Below are 18,669 nucleotides of genomic sequence, written 5' to 3'. Positions count from 1 at the left end.
TGGTTCTCAGACTTTCGCCCGCGCCAGAATCATCTGGGGGGCTTGCTGAAACCCAGATTTCTGTGCAGACCCCCCCATTCCTAAGAGTTCCTGATACAGTAACTGCTTTGGAGTAGGGCCCCAAACTTCACTTTTCCAAAATGTTCCTAGTCTGGGGCCACACTCAGGGAACTTCTGGTCTAGTGGAAGGGCTGTCAGCCTCTTTTGCTGCTGTATTGTCGGTGCCTATAATAAATATCGACGGAATAAAATAATAAATGTCAGGCACTTTGTTCCTTGACAAAGCGGAGTGTCTTTCTTTGGGAAAGTTTTTTTTTTTTTTTTTTTTGGTGAAAATTATAGTTCAGAAGGGAAAGAGCAATTCTACTCAAAGGTACATGAGTCACCATCACCAGGAAGATGCAGAGAAGGGTCGGCTTATCCACAAAGGCAAATGAAAATTATTTCCAAGCTAGAGGAAGGAGGAGGGGTCACGGAGAACTTTGTGGACAAGTGCACTGCATCTGTTTCTTGCTTCAGAGATGCCAGTTACGGCTTAAAATCAGCGTTTCTGGCGCCTCTCTTTCGGAATTTGTCTTCTCAGTTTATGTGAGTCTCTTGCACTACTCCCAAAGCCCACAGAATCTTCACATTCAGGTATGAGTTTTGGAATCTGGAAATGGCTACGTATTTTTGCCAAGTCTGGTCTGAAAGGGAGGGGATCTGATTGCATGACTCCGTTCTTTGTGGACAACGAGGTGTGCTTTCGAGCTAAGACACCAGTTTTCCAGTATGACTTATAAACAGAGCCCCGACACAGTTTCCGGGTAGGGAGTTTAAAAATCATTTGGAGCCATGGAAGCTTCCATGGACGAAGGTCATGGTTTCCGAAGGTGACTGAAGAAGAACGGCCCTCATGGGGCCACTTGTTCTGATGTGTTTAAAAATCACTCTTAAAAAAAAAAAAATTAAATTAAATTAAGAAAAAATAAATAAAAATAAATAAAAAGCGAATCACTCCTAGTATACTGGGTACTTTGATTTACTGAAAGAATCAGCACTTAAACACGCAAGATGCCATTCACAGTTTTCTTCCAAATATACTGTGGACACTGTGTTTTGGTACTAAAAAAAAAACGCACACGGGTTTCTAAGGGCTCTCAGTAACTCTGGCCCACTCAGCTAGTAATAAATAATTGGTTTTTGTGTCCTGGGCCTTGAGCTCTGTGCTTGGTCGCATGGGGCCTCTAGAAAGGGGGTCATAGCAAACCACTCTTCTGGGCCGGAATTAGGAGAAAATACGAAAAGCCTCTGGCAACAAGTATACGGGGAGCCTGCTGGCCCCCAGAGCTCCTCAGCCACTTGCCCACTGTGGGAGCCAGGGGTCCCTTCCGTCGGGGGGGGGCGTGGAGGGGCGGCTGAAGACAGTGACAGGTTTTCTCCAAGACCACTTGCATCTCACACTTCTCAGCACAGTGCGCTCAATACAGATAGAAACCAGAGATTTAAAAAAAAAAAAAAACCACCAAAAAACGAGGGCACACAAGTCCATTTGTTCAGATCAGCTCTCCCGGTGGGGCCCCCAGACCAGGGCTGGGAGCAGAACCTGAGAACCAGCCAGAAATGCACATGCTCCACGCCCGCCCCGAAAATACTCGTATCATTGCTAATTACTATTATCACAATAGTGAGTTGGGGGCGGGGGTGGGGGGCCGAGGTGCAGCCACCTGACCTAACAGCCCATGGTTCCAGGTGGTTCTGCGGCGCCCCAGGTCAGACATCGGCGGGTAAGCCCCGCGCCCTTCCACGAGTCTGAAGGCCGGTTCTCCCAGCCTTGTGCGTAACATCCACACGATCACACACATGGCGTGTGTTGAACAATTAAAAAAAAAAAAAAAAAGTCATGGCTTGTCTCTGTAAAGAGATGGTTCAGAGTGGAGGCAAACTGACTTGTTTTCCTGAAGGACAAGACCCCCTGGCCCAGGAGGAACCGGGGCCCTTGGTTTCGTTCTAATGATGATGTGCGGAAACCAAGACAGAAGAGAAGTCATGAAATGGCCTTACTCCCTGCGGCCCACGGACACGTCCTTGAACCAGGCAGAGGGACCCTCCTCTTGGGGCTCAGCGGCCTCGGTGTGGACACTTTGCTGAGGGCAACAGGCCATCCTAGCCCGGCCCCCAGGAGCCTGGGAGTGTACTTTAACATCAAAAACTCCCTTTGGAAGCTTCCTTTATCTTGAAAGCCTCCAAGACACATGTCGGCGACCGTCCCCCAGGCACGCGGCTCACCGATGTAGTGTGAAGGGTCCCAGGACTCAGGCTTTGGTAGACGGTAGTAAGTGACCTTCCCCCAACAACAGCTGGGCCCCAAGGTCCTGGAAACCTTGCTGCCCAAATTCCTCAGGGACTCACACTCTCCCTAACACCCTCCCAACGTGGAAGTATCTAATGGAGCCCTGGTGACCCCAGGGCAGCTCTTTCCGCCCATGCCCTCTGTCCCCGTGCTGCAATAAAGTCACCTTTTTTTGCACCCAAGACATTTCAGGAATTATTTCATGGCCATTGGCTTCGAGCCCTCATGTCTTCTCCTACATCAGTGGGTTCCTCGATGCCTGAGGGGACATGTAGACCAGCCCACAGTCCTCCACAAGACCCTAGACCCCAACTAAGACAGACTCGTGCTCCTTTTCCTTGAGGCTCCCAGGTGCTCCCTCCACACCTGCTCTGTCTGTACCATAGTCGGTGAATTCCACTCCCACCTCCTGCTGGCTTGCATCTGCTCTCCGTCCTGTGGGGAGCCAAGTACCCTCCTGGCTGGTCCTGGGGACCCCCTCTGGGTCCTCGCACCGGACCTTCAGAAAGAAGATTTTATCGGGGGATAGAAGTGCCCTTGGTCGTTGGCAGATACAAGTAATCGTGTGGCTTTACCAAATAGCTACGCCCAGGCCTGTTTCAAGAACTACCAAAACACGGGGAGGTAAGTGGGTGCTTTGTCTTCTCTGCAGCTCAGGGGTCCTGGCCATGTCGGATCTGCGCAGCAGACCGCGAGACTCAAGCTACGTGGCCCAGTCTGTGGACGTGGCCTTGAGTCTCACCATCCCCTCAGAAGGTGGACGTGGAAGAGAGCGATTCTCTGCTTAGGACTTAAAAGACTTCAACTCTGGGTGAGCACACTCCTTGCACATATAATGCGACCCCCATATGCAACTTAATTTTTTTTAAAATATTTATTATTTATGACAGACATAGAGAGAGAGAGAGAGAGAGAGAGAGAGAGAGAGAGAGGCAGAGACACAGGCCGAGGGAGAAGCAGGCTCCATGCCAGGAGCACGACGCAGGACTCGATCCCAGGTCTCCAGGATCGCGCCCTGGGCCAAAGGCAGGCGCTAAACCACTGAGCCACCCGGGGATCCCTCGCAACTTATTTTTTAACCACGTTTTAAAGAAGTAACGAAATGAGTGAGGTTCATGTTAAAATATACTTTAATCCAGTGCATTAAAAACATTTCAGCGTGTAAAAAGTACAAAGTTAATGAGATAGTTTCGCTTTTTAAAAGTCTTCAAGATCTTGCATGTATTTACACGTAGAGGCCATCTCAAAATGCTAAATTTTTAACTAGAAAGACTTGTTTTGTTTAGACTTAAAATTTGGGGCAGCCTGGGGTGGGGGGCCCTCAGTGGTTTAGCACTGCCTTCAGCCCAGGGCCTGATCCTGGGGTCCCAGGATCGAGTCCCACGTCAGGCTCCCTGCATGGAGCCTGCTTCTCCCTCTGCCTGTGTCTCTGCCTCTCTCTCTCTCTCTCTCTCATGAATAAACAAAATCTTAAAAAAAAAAAAAAAATTGTCATTGCAAAAGTCGATTTCATACCCAAGTGGTTCCAAATATACTAAAAAGGCTTTCGGTAGCCTAACTAGATATCGGTTTCTATATTTAAATAAAAAAAAAAATAATAATAAAACTGTTATAAAAAAAAAAAAAAAAAAAAAGGACAACCACTGGCCCCAAACGGTGTCACTTAGGCCGACTTTCCCAGTCCAGGTAACACCCAGTGAAAGGCCATTCCCGCCTCCCCAGGAAGGGAGCCCCAGCTGGGTCAGCCAGAAGACGTCCCCTCCTCCCAGCACCAGGGTCTGCAACCTGCAGGAGGAGCCCCCTGCCTTCACCCTGGGAGCCCTCCTGGGAACAATCCTGGTCTCTGGCTAACAGCTTCCCTGCCCCAGCCTCCATCGATCAAAACCAACACCAAACATTCTGTGGGACAGCTGGGGGCGGCGGCATGAATCCCTGAACGGAGCCAATGGGATCCTCCCGTTCCCTTGGCTGGTTCGCACAGTTCGCAGGATGGGCTTCTCCCTGCACCCCGGGCCCTGGGAGCACCGCCTGGGTCCCCAGGCACCGGAAGCAATCTAGGCCTGCAGGGTGACAGCCCTGCATCCCTGCAGCTCCTCCTCTGCAGCCCCAGGAGCCCTGGGTCAGGGAGCAGCGTCAGCTCGGGGAGCACCAGGTGAGGAAGCATCATCAGCTGGGGGAGCACGGAGTCGGGGAGCACCGTCTGCCCAGGGAACCCCGGGTCGGGGAGCAGCGTCAGCTCGGGGAGCCCCGGGTGGGGGAGCAGCGTCAGGTCGGGGAGCAACGTCGGGTCAGGGAGCAGCGTCGGGTTGGGGAGCCTCGGGTTGGGGAGCAGTGTCGGGTCGGGGAGCAGCGTCAGCCCGGGGAGCCCAGGTCGGGGAGCAGCGTCAGCCGGGGGAGCCCGGGTCGGGGAGCAGCGTCAGGTCGGGGAGCCTGGAGTCGGGGAGCAGCGTCAGCTCGGGGAGCACCGAGTGAGAAAGCATCACCAGCTGGGGGAGCACGGAGTTGGGGAGCACCGTCGGCCCAGGGAACCCCGGGTCAGGGAGCAGCGTCAGGTCGGGGAGCCATCGAGTTGGGAGGCACCGTCAGGTCTGGGAGCCCCAGGTCTGGGAGCAACGTCAGGTCGGGGAGCCCGGGTCGGGGAGCAGCGTCAGCTCGGGGAGCCCGGGTCGGGGAGCAGCGTCAGCTCGGAGAGCCCGGGTCGGGGAGCAGCGTCAGCCCACGGAACCCCGGGTCGGGGAGCAGCGTCAGGTCGGGGAGCACCGGGTCGGGGAGCAGCGTCAGGTCGGGGAGCCCGGGTCGGGGAGCAGCGTCAGCTCGGGGAGCCCGGGTCGGGGAGCAGCGTCAGCCCACGGAACCCCGGGTCGGGGAGCAGCGTCAGGTCGGGGAGCACCGAGTCGGGGAGCAGCGTCAGCCCAGGGAACCCCGGGTCGGGGAGCAGCGTCAGGTCGGGGAGCCCGGGTCGGGGAGCAGCGTCAGGTCGGGGAGCCCGGGTCGGGGAGCAGCGTCAGCTCGGGGAGCACCGGGTCGGGGAGCAGCGTCAGCTCTGGGAGCCCGGGTCGGGGACCCCCGTCGGGTCGGGGAGCCCCGTCCTGCAGAGCGAGCCGCCGCGCGTGCGGGAGCAAAGCCCGGCCCCGTGGGACGCCCACACTGGGTGCCCGCGACCTGGGCCGACCAGAGGCGGGCGCGGCCGGGGTCCGCCCCGCAGCAAACCGAGCGCACGCCCGGGGAGGGAGCGGGGAAGCCCCCGTCGGTGGGCGGTCTCCCGCGGGGCAAACGGCCTCCAGAGCGCCGTGACGTCGCGGCGACGTCCGCTCCCGGCGCCCACGGCGAAGCCGCTGCGGCCATCTTTACTGCGGTCAGCCCCCCGGGGGCCGTTCCGGGCGGCCGCGGCGGCTCGCGGTGGGAAGCCTCCTCGCGAAAGGCGCGCGTCGGAGCGCACCGGCGGACGCACTCGCGGGGGCGGGCGGAACGATCGGGCCGCGCCTCGGCGGTTTCCGGGCGGACGCCGGCCGTCGGCTTCCGCTGCTCGGCGGAAGCGAGGCCGCCGAGGAGGAGGACGAGCGCCGGCCACCGCCGCGCCGCGCCGGGCCGCCGGGAGCCATGTCGAGCCTGGCGGTGCGGGACCCGGCCATGGACCGGTCGCTGCGCTCCGTGTTCGTGGGGAACATCCCGTACGAGGCGACGGAGGAGCAGCTGAAGGACATCTTCTCGGAGGTGGGCTCGGTGGTGAGCTTCCGGCTGGTGTACGACCGCGAGACGGGCAAGCCCAAGGGCTACGGCTTCTGCGAGTACCAGGACCAGGAGACGGCGCTGAGCGCGATGCGCAACCTCAACGGGCGCGAGTTCAGCGGCCGCGCGCTGCGCGTGGACAACGCCGCGAGCGAGAAGAACAAGGAGGAGCTCAAGAGCCTGGGCCCCGCCGCGCCCGTCGTCGACTCGCCCTACGGCGACCCCATCGACCCCGAGGACGCGCCCGAGTCCATCACGCGCGCCGTGGCCAGCCTGCCGCCCGAGCAGATGTTCGAGCTCATGAAGCAGATGAAGCTGTGCGTGCAGAACAGCCACCAGGAAGCGCGCAGCATGCTGCTGCAGAACCCGCAGCTGGCCTACGCGCTGCTGCAGGCGCAGGTGGTCATGCGCATCATGGACCCCGACCTGGCGCTCAGGATCCTGCACCGCAAGGTCCACGTGACGCCGCTGCTGCCCGGCAAGGCGCAGCCCGGCCCCGGCCCCGGCCCCGGCCCCGGCCCCGGCCCCGGCCCCGGTCTCGGCCCCGGCCCCGGCCCCGGCCCCGGCCCCGGCCCCGGCCCCGCCGCCCCGGCCGTCCTGCTGGCCCAGCAGAGCCCCGCCGCCCCGCAGCCGCCGCACCTGGCGCGGAGGCCCGTGAAGGACATCCCCCCGCTGATGCAGACCCCGATCCAGGCCGGCATGCCGGCGCCGGGCCCCCTGCCCGCCGCGGGGCCGGGCCCCGGGCCCGCCGCGCTCCCCGCCGCGGGCGGCATGCAGCCGCAGGTGGGGATGCCCGGCGTGGGGCCCCTGGAGCGCGGCCAGGTGCAGATGGCCGACCCCAGGGCGCCCCTGCCGCGGGGGCCCATGGCCGCGGGGGGCCTCCCTCCTCGGGGGCTGCTGGGGGACGCCCCGAACGACCCCCGCGGGGGGACCCTGCTCTCGGTCACCGGGGAGGTGGAGCCCCGAGGCTACCTGGGCCCGCCCCTGCACCACGCGTCCGGCCACGCCAGAGACTCGCACGACCTGCGGGGCGGGCCCCTCGCCGACCCCAGACTGCTGATGGGAGAGCCCCGGGGGCCCATGATGGATCAGAGGGGGCTCCCCATGGATGGCAGAGGGAGCAGAGATTCTCGAGGGATGGAGACGGAAGTCCTAGAGACCAGAGTGCTGGAGAGAAGAGGGATGGAGACCTGTGCGATGGAAGCCAGAGGCATGGACGCGAGAGGGATGGAGATGCGGGGCCCCGGCCCCGGCCCCGGTTCCAGAGGCCCAATGACTGGGGGAATCCAGGGGCCCGGGCCCATTAACATGGGGGCGGGTGGTCCTCAGGGGCCCAGACAGGTGTCGGGCATTTCAGGGGTGGGAAATCCTGGAGCTGGCATGCAGGGGGCGGGCATGCAAGGAGGGGGCATGCAGGGGGCAGGCATGCAAGGAGGGGGCATGCAGGGAGCAGGCATGCAAGGAGGGGGCATGCAGGGGGCAGGCATGCAAGGAGGGGGCATGCAGGGGGCAGGCATGCAAGGAGGAGGCATGCAGGGGGCAGGCATGCAAGGAGGGGGCATACAGGGGGCAGGCATGCAAGGAGGAGGCATGCAGGGAGGTGGCATGCAAGCAGTGGGCATGCAGGGGGCAGGCAAGCAAGGTGGAGGCCAGCCTAGCAGTTTCAGTCCTGGGCAGAGCCAGGTAACTCCACAGGATCAGGAAAAGGCAGCTCTGATCATGCAGGTTCTTCAGCTGACTGCAGATCAGATTGCCATGCTGCCCCCCGAGCAGAGGCAGAGCATCCTGATCTTAAAGGAACAGATTCAGAAGTCTACTGGGGCTTCTTGAGCGGTGTCGGGAGATAACCGGCAGTGGTCTCCGAGTTTTCCTGTAGCATGGAGGGTGGATGCAGAAAGACAAGGTCTGCATCCCCATGCTCCAGTGATTAGGGTTTCCCTTCCTGATTTCATCTTGTCTTTTTATTTTCCTTTTGTTTTCCTTTTTAATGGGAGCGGGGGGGGGGGGGGGGGGGGCGCAGGGGGAGGCAGGATTGGGTCTGTTCACTTTTACTCACTGTATATACACAAGAATAACTCTGAACGTGGTTAATACTACACGGAGTAAGATGACAAAGAACGCAGCAATACTGAGAGTGTCTACAATATGTTAAACTACATTTTTTGAATACCGAGTAAAACAATGTGAAAACTGCACATAAGGACTAAACTATTGACCTGTTAAAATGGTAACGTGCTAAAACAGTTTACGATTTTTGGTTGTGTAAGAAAATAAAGACGTTTACCTCAAAATTATCAGATACATTTTTTTTTTGGTAAGCCGTTTGAAATAGCAAATGCTATTTTGGGGACAGGAGATGGTTGTATTAGGTTAAGCATCGTTTTAGTGGAATTATTTAAAAATGTTGGTGCTAACAGGTTAAGTCTCAACTTGTGGTATTAGAACTGGATGGTGGGTTTTGTTTTTTTTGTTTTTTTTTTTTTAGTTTGTTTTTTGTTTGTTTGTTTTTAAAGCTGTGCTACCTGAAAAATCCATGAGTGCATGTGGTGTGACGTTGCGTGTACCCCGCCGTCCAGAGAGCAGCAGTATTCCGGCCTGGCCTTGAGCCTGACGGTTCTGCTGGGACGGCCCTAGGACGGGCCAGGGTCCCGAAGGCCGCTCTCTCAGTACCTTCCTGCGTCTCAGTAATCCTTAAGTCCTGATGTGAATCTAAGTAGCTGCCTCACATCCTTTGTAAACAGGCGCGTCTAGGGGCCAGTTTACCGGGGCGAGTTGTGCCCCGCGTTGGACCCCACGAGTCGCAGAGGCCTTGATGCAGGAAAGCTCCCGGGCCCCTGGCGACCAGCCTCCATAGGCAGGTGGTGTAACCCCCGTGGTCGGCCTCAGTCTCTCCAACGTGTAACCCCCCTTTCAGTTTTCTCATTTGCAGATCTACTTAACCTATCACCGTGTTATCAGAGTAATTGAGACCCAGGTACCAAGAGATAATGCTTCTAAGCACGAGTTCTCGGCTCAGCTAGGTACTTAGTACTTTACTGTTCATGAGGAATAAAGCCCAGTTAGCCCTAATACACGTACCCATGACAGAGACTTAAAGTCGGTAGGAAGGTGGGGCTTACCACATTTTCGTTAGAGCCACTACCTAATTTATTTTTTAAGCCTTAAAGACGACACAAAAATGCATATCCTAGACCACACTATAATTAGCAGAAGCATAAACTCCCAGATAACCAGGTGGTCTTACTCGGGAAGAAAAACCAATGTCTAGTAATAGAGGAAAAAAGAGCAATGAATACAAGGAGCATCTTCCACGGGCGCGTGTCTCTTTTTACAAAGTTTTCCTCCCTGCGCTATTTCCTGCCACCTGTTTTACTCCCCGATTTTTTACCGTGGCTCCTACTGGCCACCTTGCTTGATCCCAAAGCTTTCCCCGAAGGGCTCTCACCGAAAACTTCGATGTTAGGGTTCTTTGCTGTAGTCAGATCTGCGCTGTTCAAGGCAGACTAAGAGGAATGTAAAGGTGACTGGCGTCTGATGTGTATTTTTAACGAATTATTCAAAAGATACCTGTTCTTGAGAGATGCAAGAATACTTTCTTTTAAATGTAAAAGGCAAAACTAAAAACTGCAGGAGTGGATAGAAATCCCTTTCTTAAGCCCATGATCTGGGTAAGTGCACAGCTGAGGTCACTGTGAAGACGTGCTCCGTGGCAAGATGTCCATAGCAACATCTTGGTGCCTGCCCACCTGCCAGGTCCACTTTGCTGGCGTCCCCCGAAGATGCAACCCCCCCCCCCCATAATGATCTTCCGGACGGCACTTGGTACATTTGCTTTACCCCCCAGCCCCTGCTCCGTTTCACAGACCAGGAACTCCGAATGTGGACTGTCCCTCGTTTCTGTATTTGCTATGCCAAAGTCACAGGCGAGAAAGAGACAAAAGGCACTATCAATCTTAGGGGGAAAACCCTATTTCCCCAAAAAAGGTTTAGATGGCACACGCAACAAATGAGCTCTCACAACTAGTTAACATTGGAAAACAAATTAGCAAGAGGCAACAGAAGCAATCCCCTCTGCTCTGCTAGGCCTTGCAAAAGAGGTTCTCCTATCTGTCCCTTTACTGGGTTTGGGGGGCGGGGCGGGGGTTGTACAAAGATAGGGAATGAAGAGCGCGAAATGGTTTATGGTTCAAATTGTCCGCTGCGATCCAACCCGGTACTGAGAGTACCTTTCCGGTACGGTATTGTGATGTTTCATACAATGCAGTGAACATAACCAACTTGTTACCTAAATAAAGAATTGATTTAGGAAAAAAAAAAAAAAAATAGGGTCACTGAGTAGGGAGGGAGAAAGCCTCATTTCATTCGATGGTGATCCAAGCGACACGTGCGGCATAATCAGAATCTTAGCTGTTTTACTACATCATCACTCCTTATACCCCTCGGCATCCTGCATTTCCCCAAATCTGAGTAGGCTACAAAAGGCGATCACAAATCCCTTCATAATAACGATTCTTAAAGACAGTGGAGCAGAACACTGATTTGCAAATGGATTTTTAGGGCTATTCCTCTGGAGCGGTAGGTTTTCTGGGGGGGAGTGTGAAAGGCTCAACTTTAACCCACGCCTGCCCTTTAGCCCTTCCCCTCAGATGCCTGGTAATATCAAGACCACTTCTATCATCTGCTGATGTTCCCAGACTTCTAATTTTTAAGAATTATTGGATAAGACAGAAACCAGCATGAATCCCAGGTGACGGCGGACTCATCCGAGCGAGACCATGCCCGACTTGTCAACAGCACGTCCACAACATGTTTCTAATGCTTTTCTGGCATCAGAATGCTTTAAAAAAAAAAAATGCTTTTCCTGTCATCTGATAAATATGATCAATCAAACAAACAAAAACCCAACCCAAACCCTTACCATCACCTCAGTTTGCAGAGCGCCTCGCTTTCCCGTGCTCTGATGCGACATGAAGCACGCAGAACCTCGTTTCCAGGCCTCCCTCTCAGGACCATCACGCGCAGCCACCCACCGTGGCCGACTCAACCATCAGCCCCGTCTCCCGCTCTTCTCACAAGAGTAGGTCAGCCTCTCCCTGCTGAATGCTGTCAGCGAATCTCGAGACAGACCTGTGGCCGGAGACGGCTTTTCTCATCGGCCTTGTCAAGAAGACTCCATCATCAAGAGCTAATGCAGTTGAAGGCGCATCATTAATGCCACTACTCACTTCAATAGTATGAATATTAAAAAAAAAAAATAGTACGAATATTACGGTATTGGTGTAGACTTCGCTCCTACGCTTCATACCCATGCATGTTCCCAAATCTTAACTAGGTCTTGGGATTATTTCCATTTGCTCTTACGCACTTTGGAACAAATACCTACTCCTTCCATTGAAAATCCAGCCTGACGAATGTTCATGTTACGAATCGCCTCTCTCATGAGATGTTAATGAGCACGTTTCTTCTCGATGTTCTCTACCACGGCATAAGCCTTATGTCACGGAAAGGGCCTAGATTGCATCAAAAGTGACGTTGGGATACCATCGTCAAAAATAACAATAACTCAGTGATTATTAGACACTGTACGTAAAAACACTAAAGAATTACCCTGGGGTGGGGGGGGGGGTAGGAAGAGGAAATATCCTGGTTAATGATAATTCTTTATCAGTAGAAGTTGATTTAGGTGCCAAAGGTAGGTAACCAATTATCAAAGGGTTAGAATAAAATAGACAACACTCTCCACTGTGATAGCTTCTGTACAACCTAGAGGGTATTAAATCTTCAGGGATTCAAAATCAATCTCAGGTGTCACAACAGTTGGTCATTAAAAAAAAAAAAAAGAAAGAAAGAAAATCTGATTACTTATTTGTGGTCTATCCCGAAAAGTAGAATGGATGATCTCTCTGGCATCAAGCAATGAAAGCAGCAGGCCCTTCCCTCTGAAAGTCATTTTGTCTCTTCAATTAATTAGCTGCCTTCATCAAAATTCCGTCTCACTGGGGATCCCTGGGTGGCTCAGCGGTTTAGCGCCTGCCTTCGGCCCAGGGCGCGATCCTGGAGTTCCGGGATCGAGTCCCGCGTCGGGCTCCCAGCATGGGGCCTGCTTCTCCCTCCTCCTGTGTCTCTGCCTCTCTCTCTCTCTATGTCTATCATAAATAAATAAATAAATAAATAAATAAATAAATAAATAAATAAATATAAATAAATAAATAAATAAATAAATAAATCTTTAAAAAAAAATCCGTCTCACTGCATTACCAATATACTTCAATAACTGTACTGCTCAAGTCCGGGAGCCACTTCGGCGTACCTGTCAGCCTTTGACTGCTCTAGTCTCTCACCTTGCTGCCTGGAGGGAATGGGAGACAACCTGCGTGTTGATGCACCCCTCATCCCTGGACGTCGCACAGAACGAGGTAACATCTGCTATGACTCAGCCCCCGAGTCCCTTTACCTTAAACGTTGATTTTTTTTTTTTTTTATAAACGTTGATTTTTAATAACATTCAAACCACGAGCCACAGTAAAAATCTTATTAGTTGAGTTCATAGTGGGACGGAAAGGCCTATACAGGGCTTGCTTGGTGCACTAACATCCGTAAAACCAGTCTATGACCCAAACATCATCCTTGTTCACACGTCAAATAACAGGGCAACACAAATAAGAAGGAATTAAAACATTTCCAGACGCCACCCTGGCTCTGCGAGGGTAAACGCAACCACGGCCTACTAACAGAATATCCTTCCTGTCTGAAGGTCAGCCGGTATCTCAAAGGCTTCCTTTCGTGCTTCTGTACTTGCGCGTCACCAATCAGACAAGAGGATCCTCGTCTCTTCGAAGAAACAGAGAAACTACATGGTTGAAATTTCTAGAATGACATTCTTTTCCCTCCCCGCCATCCATTTTGTCACTTTGGTCCTTCAGAAGCTCTAAATATCTTCAGACAAGGGACCCTGATCTGTGGCTCGTGGGCCAAGTAAGCCCAAGGATTTCAAAACTTTGAATTTGAGTGCATTTAGGGGCACTGTGTATTCCTCAATGTGGCTAGAGGCCCAGCCTGTCCCACGGTCCTATAGTAGGTGTGATTCACACAACTGCTGGCCGTCCCTGGAACCTTGGAGTCGACAGCTCCTGCCTTTCATTTATTTATTTATTTATTTATTTACTTACTTACTTATTTATTTATTTATTTATTTATTTATTTATTTATTTATGACAGACAGAGAGAGAGAGAGGCAGAGACACTGGCGGAGGGAGAAGCAGGCCCCATGCCGGGAGCCCGACGCCGGACTCAATCCCGGGACTTCAGGATCGTGCCCTGGGCCAAAGGCAGGCACCAAACCGCTGAGCCACCCAGGGATCCCCCTACTTATTTATTTTTAGCTCCTGCCTTCCTCTGCATGAAAACACAGCCAGTTAGATGCAATCGAAATTCTTAATGTTAGGTTTCCCAAATGTGAGCTAGAAAAACAGTTTGGGCAACTGGTCCACCAAGTACCTTTCTGCAAAGTCAACTAACCAACCAAACATACAAACACCCAGAATAAACAGAAGCAACAACCGCACATTTTTTATCTCTAGTCTTTCATGACGTACGCTGAGCAGAGGAATATTCTATAATCCTAATCAGGTGAGTATCATTCTCCCAAAATGTTTTGCATTGTTAATAAATGGTAAGCCAAAATAGCAATATATTTTTTTTTCAACTCAAAAGTATTTTTATAAAATGAGAAATAGGCACTCCTGGGTGGCTCAGTGGTTGAGTCTCTGCCTCGGCCCAGGGCGTGACCCCAGGGGTCCTGGGATCGAGTCCCACGTCGGGCTCCCTGCAGGGAGCCTGCTTCTCCTTCTGCCTGTGTCTCTGCCTCTCTCTCTCTCTCTCTCTCTCTCTCTGTGTGTCTCATGAAGAAACAAATACAATCTTCAAATAAATAAATAAATAAATAAATAAATAAATAAATAAATAAGAAATAACTGTGATAGTAAATGCTAGTGGCTCTCGATTGCACATACGTAGAGTATACATAGTGAAACAGAGTTCTTTAATGACTTTATCTGTTAAGTAATCAAAAAAAATTCTACTGTGCAATTTCCACATAGAAGGGACACTGATTTGGGATCCCTGGGTGGCGCAGCGGTTTGGCACCTGCCTTTGGCCCAGGGCGCGATCCTGGAGACCCGGGATCAAATCCCACGTCGGGTTCCCGGTGCATAGAGCCTGCTTCTCCCTCTGCCTGTGTCTCTGCCTCTCACTCTCTCTCTCTCTGACTATCATAAATAAAAAAAAAAAAAAAAAAAAAAAAAAGGGACACTGATTTAAAAAATTACAAATGGAGACCCGGGATCGAATCCCACGTCGGGCTCCCGGTGCATGGAGCCTGCTTCTCCCTCTGCCTGTGTCTCTGCCTCTCTCTCTCTCTCTCTGTATGACTATCATAAATGAAATTAAAAAAAAAATTACAAAACAAAAATCAGATCATGTCATTCCCTTGTTTAAAATGTCTCATGGCCTACACTGCTCTTAGCATAAAATCCCAAACACACACCCCAAAATAAATAAATGAATAAATAAAAAATAAAAAATAAATAAATAAAAACAAACAAACAAACAAACAAACAAATAAATGCCACACCCTTACCAAGTCCTATAAAGCCCTAAGCCAACCCCGGTGTCCTACCCTTGGCCCTGACTTCGGGCCTGGCTTTCTTTCCTTGAATTTATGAACTCACGTTCATCACGGAACTTGGTATTTGGCAGCTTCTCCTCCTCTGACCCCACTCTTCCCCTGGGCCTTCGAGGGGCAGGTTCATCGTTTTTACTCAGACTTCAACTTACAGATCACTTCACTCAGAGGGGCTTTTCCTGAACACCCACCCCCCTCATTAAAATGGTCTCCCCATGCTCTCTCTCTGCACTTTGTTCGTATTTAAACGACGGCTCTCTCACCTGAGCACTTCTTCATCATGCAGCCATGCTTTCCAAGCCTTTTGCAAAACATACTGTTACCTACACAAGGCAAACCTGAGGCAAACTCATTAATAACGAGTTGGCCTTCGTGATGGCCTCGTTACATTTGTCCTGCGGATCTGCTCCCCTATGCTAGTTGTGCGGCTGCTGTGATGTACAGACGAGGACCGAGGCACCTGCAGACTGATATGGATACAGATGGGCAGCGCGTGTGTCTATACGGAGTATGATCCCCCAAAATGAAAGGTTATTTCTATGAAGACCGCTGAGGTTCTATGACACCAGGGGACTCTGGGAAAGGCTCCAGCTCTGCTGTTTTTCTGCTAGGCTGCATTTACCCACCTTCTGTGTTTTGCCTCTGAATGAGCCCAAGAAGCTTGTTCCCACTTCAAAGGGGAAGCAAGTGAGTCAGTCATTCTCTGAGTTTGTCCTAGGCCCTCAGACACCTCGTAACACCCAAGAAAAACCAGATCCTGAACATGTTCCAGGACATTAGCTTCGAATAAACCTCCGCAGACTCTGGCATCAGTACCCCTGCCTTGTGTAATTTATGGATGAACCCCTGTCGTTTGCCTGGCACTTGCCTTTGACCGGATCCTATCCTGGATTCCTAGAGGAATGTGTACCCTACATGCTCTTCCAACATAAACCCTTGGCCCCAAGCAACGGCGAGACTCATTTCCCTTCCCTAAGTCTCTCAGAGGCTCCGTCTGCTATGCCCTTCCTGTCATTTAAAATAATAAACTCTTTTTCCACTTCCTCTGGTGTGCTTAACTAAATACACTCTAGCTCTATCCATGTCATGACAAATGGCAAAATTTCATTCTTTTTTATGGTTGAATAATATTCCAGTGTGGGTGTGTGCGTGTGCGGGCATACACCCCATCTTTTTTTTTTTTTTTTGGCGTATACCCCATCTTTATCCATTCATCAGTTGATGGACACTTGGGTTGTTTCCATAATTTGGCTACTGTAGATAACACTGCTATAAACAGGGGTGCGTGTACCCTTTTGATTCAGTATTTCTTTTATTCTTTGTGTATCAACATGCATTCACCCACAAATATATTTTTATCATAAATGCAAGTTTTTATGAAGGATATAAATACGATAATATTTTGTAAATTTCTAAGACATGCAAAAAATAATGTAGTTTCTGTTAGGGAGCCATACATATGTAGTAAAGACATAAAAAATAAAGACAAGAGGCAGTTGGGTGGCTCAGTCAGTTAAGCGTCTGCCTTCAGCTCAGGTCATGATCCCAGGGTCCTGGGATTGAGCCCCATGTCAGGCTCCCTGCTCAGTGGAGGGGGGTTGGCTTCTCCCTCTCCCTCTGCTTCCCCCCCCCCATTCATACTCAGTCTCACATTCTCTCTTAAATAAATAGATAAAATTTAAAAAAAAATAGTAAAGACAGAAATGATGAACACCAAATTCGGTAACCTCCCTGAGAAGGGGAGAGGGGAATATGAACAAAGAGATGCCGGAGACATTCATAGTGTGAGTCAGGGTGGTGGTTTCACAGTTACTCTTTGGGTAAATAGCTAGGATTATGATTGCTCGATTATAGGGTAGTTCTGTTTTTGAATTTTGGAAGAGCCTCCACACTGCTTTCCACGTAGCTGCACTAGTTTGCACTCCCACCAACAGAGCACGAGGGTCCCCTTTCTTCACATCCTCCCAGCACCTGTTTCTTGTATAATTGATGTTAGCCATTCCGACATGATATCTCATCGTAGATTTGATTTGCATTTCCCTGATGATGAGTGACGCTGAGCATCTTGTCATGCTCAGATGGATGTCTTCTTTGGAAAAATGTCTGTTCATGTCTTTGGCCCATTTTTAACTGGACTATTGTTTTTTTTTTGTTTTTTTTTTTTTAAGATTTTATTTATTTGCTCATAGAGACACACAGAGAGAATGAGAGGCCGAGACACAGGCAGAGGGAGAAGCAGGCTCTACCCAGAGAGCCTGACGTGGGACTCGATCCAGGGTCTCCAGGATCATGCCCTGGGCTGCAGGCAGCGCTAAACCACTGCACCACCCGGGCTGCCGTATTGGGTTTTTTTGAGTGCTGAGTTTTATAAGTTCTTTATGTATTATGGATACTAAATCCTTGTCAGATATATCATTTGCAAATATCCTCTCTTACTCTATAGGTTGCCTTTTAGTTTTGTTAAATGTTTCTTTCACTGTGCAGAAGCTTTTTATTTTGATTTAATCCCAATAGTTTATTTTTGCTTTTATTTTCCTTGACTCAGGATACATATCTAGAAAGAAATCCCTATGACCTCTGTCAAAGAAGTTACTACCTATGTCCTCTTCTAGGATTTTCATGGGTTCAGGTCTCACATTTGGGTCTTTAAAGCATTTTGAGTTTATATTTATGTATGGTGTAAGAAAGTGGTCCAGTTTCATTCTCCTGCATGTGTCCATCCAGTTTTCTCAACACCATTTATTGGTCTGTTTCCCATTGGATATTTTTTCCTGCTTTGTCAAAGACTAAATGACTTTATAATTGTGGGTTCATTTCCGAGTTTTTTTTTTTTTTTTTTTTTTTTATTCTGGCTATTGGTCTATGTGTCTGTTAGTGTGCTGGTACCATATTGTTTTAATGACTAGAGCTTTGCTAACACAACCTAAAGTCCAGAATTGTGATGTGTCCAGCTCTGCTTTGCTTTTTGAAGACTGCTCTGGGCTATTTGGGGTCTTTTGTGGTTCCATATAAATTTTAGGTTTGTTCTGGTTCTGTGAAAAACGCTTTGGTATTTTGATAGGGATTGCATTTAAATGTGTAGATTACTTTGGATAACATCGACATTATAATGATATTTGTTCTTCTAATCGGCGAGCATGGACTGTCTTTCCATTTCTTTGGGTCTTCAATTTCTTTCATTAGGGCTTTTCAGTTTTCAGAGTATAGGTTTTTCACCTCTTTGGTGAGGCTTATTCCTCAGTATCTTATTATTTTGGATACAATTAGAACTGTTTTCTTAATTTCTCTTTCCACTTCATTTTTGGTATGTAGAAATTCAACAGATTAATGTATATTGATTTTGTATTGTGCAACTTGACTCCATTCATTTATCAGTTCTAGTAGTGTTTTGGTGGAGTCTTTCAGGTTTTCTATATCATGTCTTCTGCAAATAATGAAAGTTTTACCTCTTCCTTACCAATTTGGATTCTTTTCATTTTTTCTTGTCTGCTTGTTGGGCTTAAGACTTCCAGTACTATGTTGAATAAAAGTGGTGAGAGTGGTCATCCCTGTATTGTTTCTGGCCTTAGGGAAAAAGCGTGTTTTTCCCAATTGAGAACAATGTTAACTGTGGGTTTTTCATATATGGCCTTTATTATGTTATGTTCCCTCAAAACCTACTTTGTTGAGGGATCTTTACCATGAATGGATGTTGTACTTTGCCAAATGCTTTTTCTGCATTATTGAAACGATCATACGGTTCTTATCCTTTCTTTTATTAATGTGGTGTATCACGTTGATTGATTTGCAAATATTAAACCAGCCCTGCCACCCATGAATACATCCCACTTCATCATGGTAAATGATTTTTTAATGTATGGTTGGATCCTGTTTGCTGGTATTTTGTGGAGGATTTTTGCATCTATGTTCACCAGGGATATTGGCC

General features: G+C 50.3%; 2 protein-coding genes across 6 annotated transcripts in view; one reads left to right on the top strand and one right to left on the bottom strand.

Annotated features, from left to right (window-relative positions):
- Positions 1–18,669, bottom strand: part of PRKG1 (protein kinase cGMP-dependent 1) — a 1,198,597-nt gene that overhangs the window by 526,854 nt on the left and 653,074 nt on the right. The window lies entirely within an intron of this gene.
- Positions 5,856–8,352, top strand: CSTF2T (cleavage stimulation factor subunit 2 tau variant). The gene has a single exon (XM_077874876.1). It carries the CDS (start codon positions 5,933–5,935, stop codon positions 7,889–7,891), a length of 1,959 nt encoding a protein of 652 aa, XP_077731002.1. The 5' UTR covers positions 5,856–5,932; the 3' UTR covers positions 7,892–8,352.

Source organism: Canis aureus, chromosome 27, assembly GCF_053574225.1.
Source record: "Canis aureus isolate CA01 chromosome 27, VMU_Caureus_v.1.0, whole genome shotgun sequence".
Classification (NCBI taxonomy): domain Eukaryota; kingdom Metazoa; phylum Chordata; class Mammalia; order Carnivora; family Canidae; genus Canis; species Canis aureus.
The sequence above is the reverse complement of the archived record's forward strand: the minus strand, read 5'-3'. Positions and strand labels throughout refer to the sequence as shown.

Coding starts and splice junctions, on each gene's coding strand:
- CSTF2T (XM_077874876.1), top strand. CDS start 5,933: ATGTCGAGCCTGGCGGTGCGGGACCCGGCCATGGACCGGTCGCTGCGC.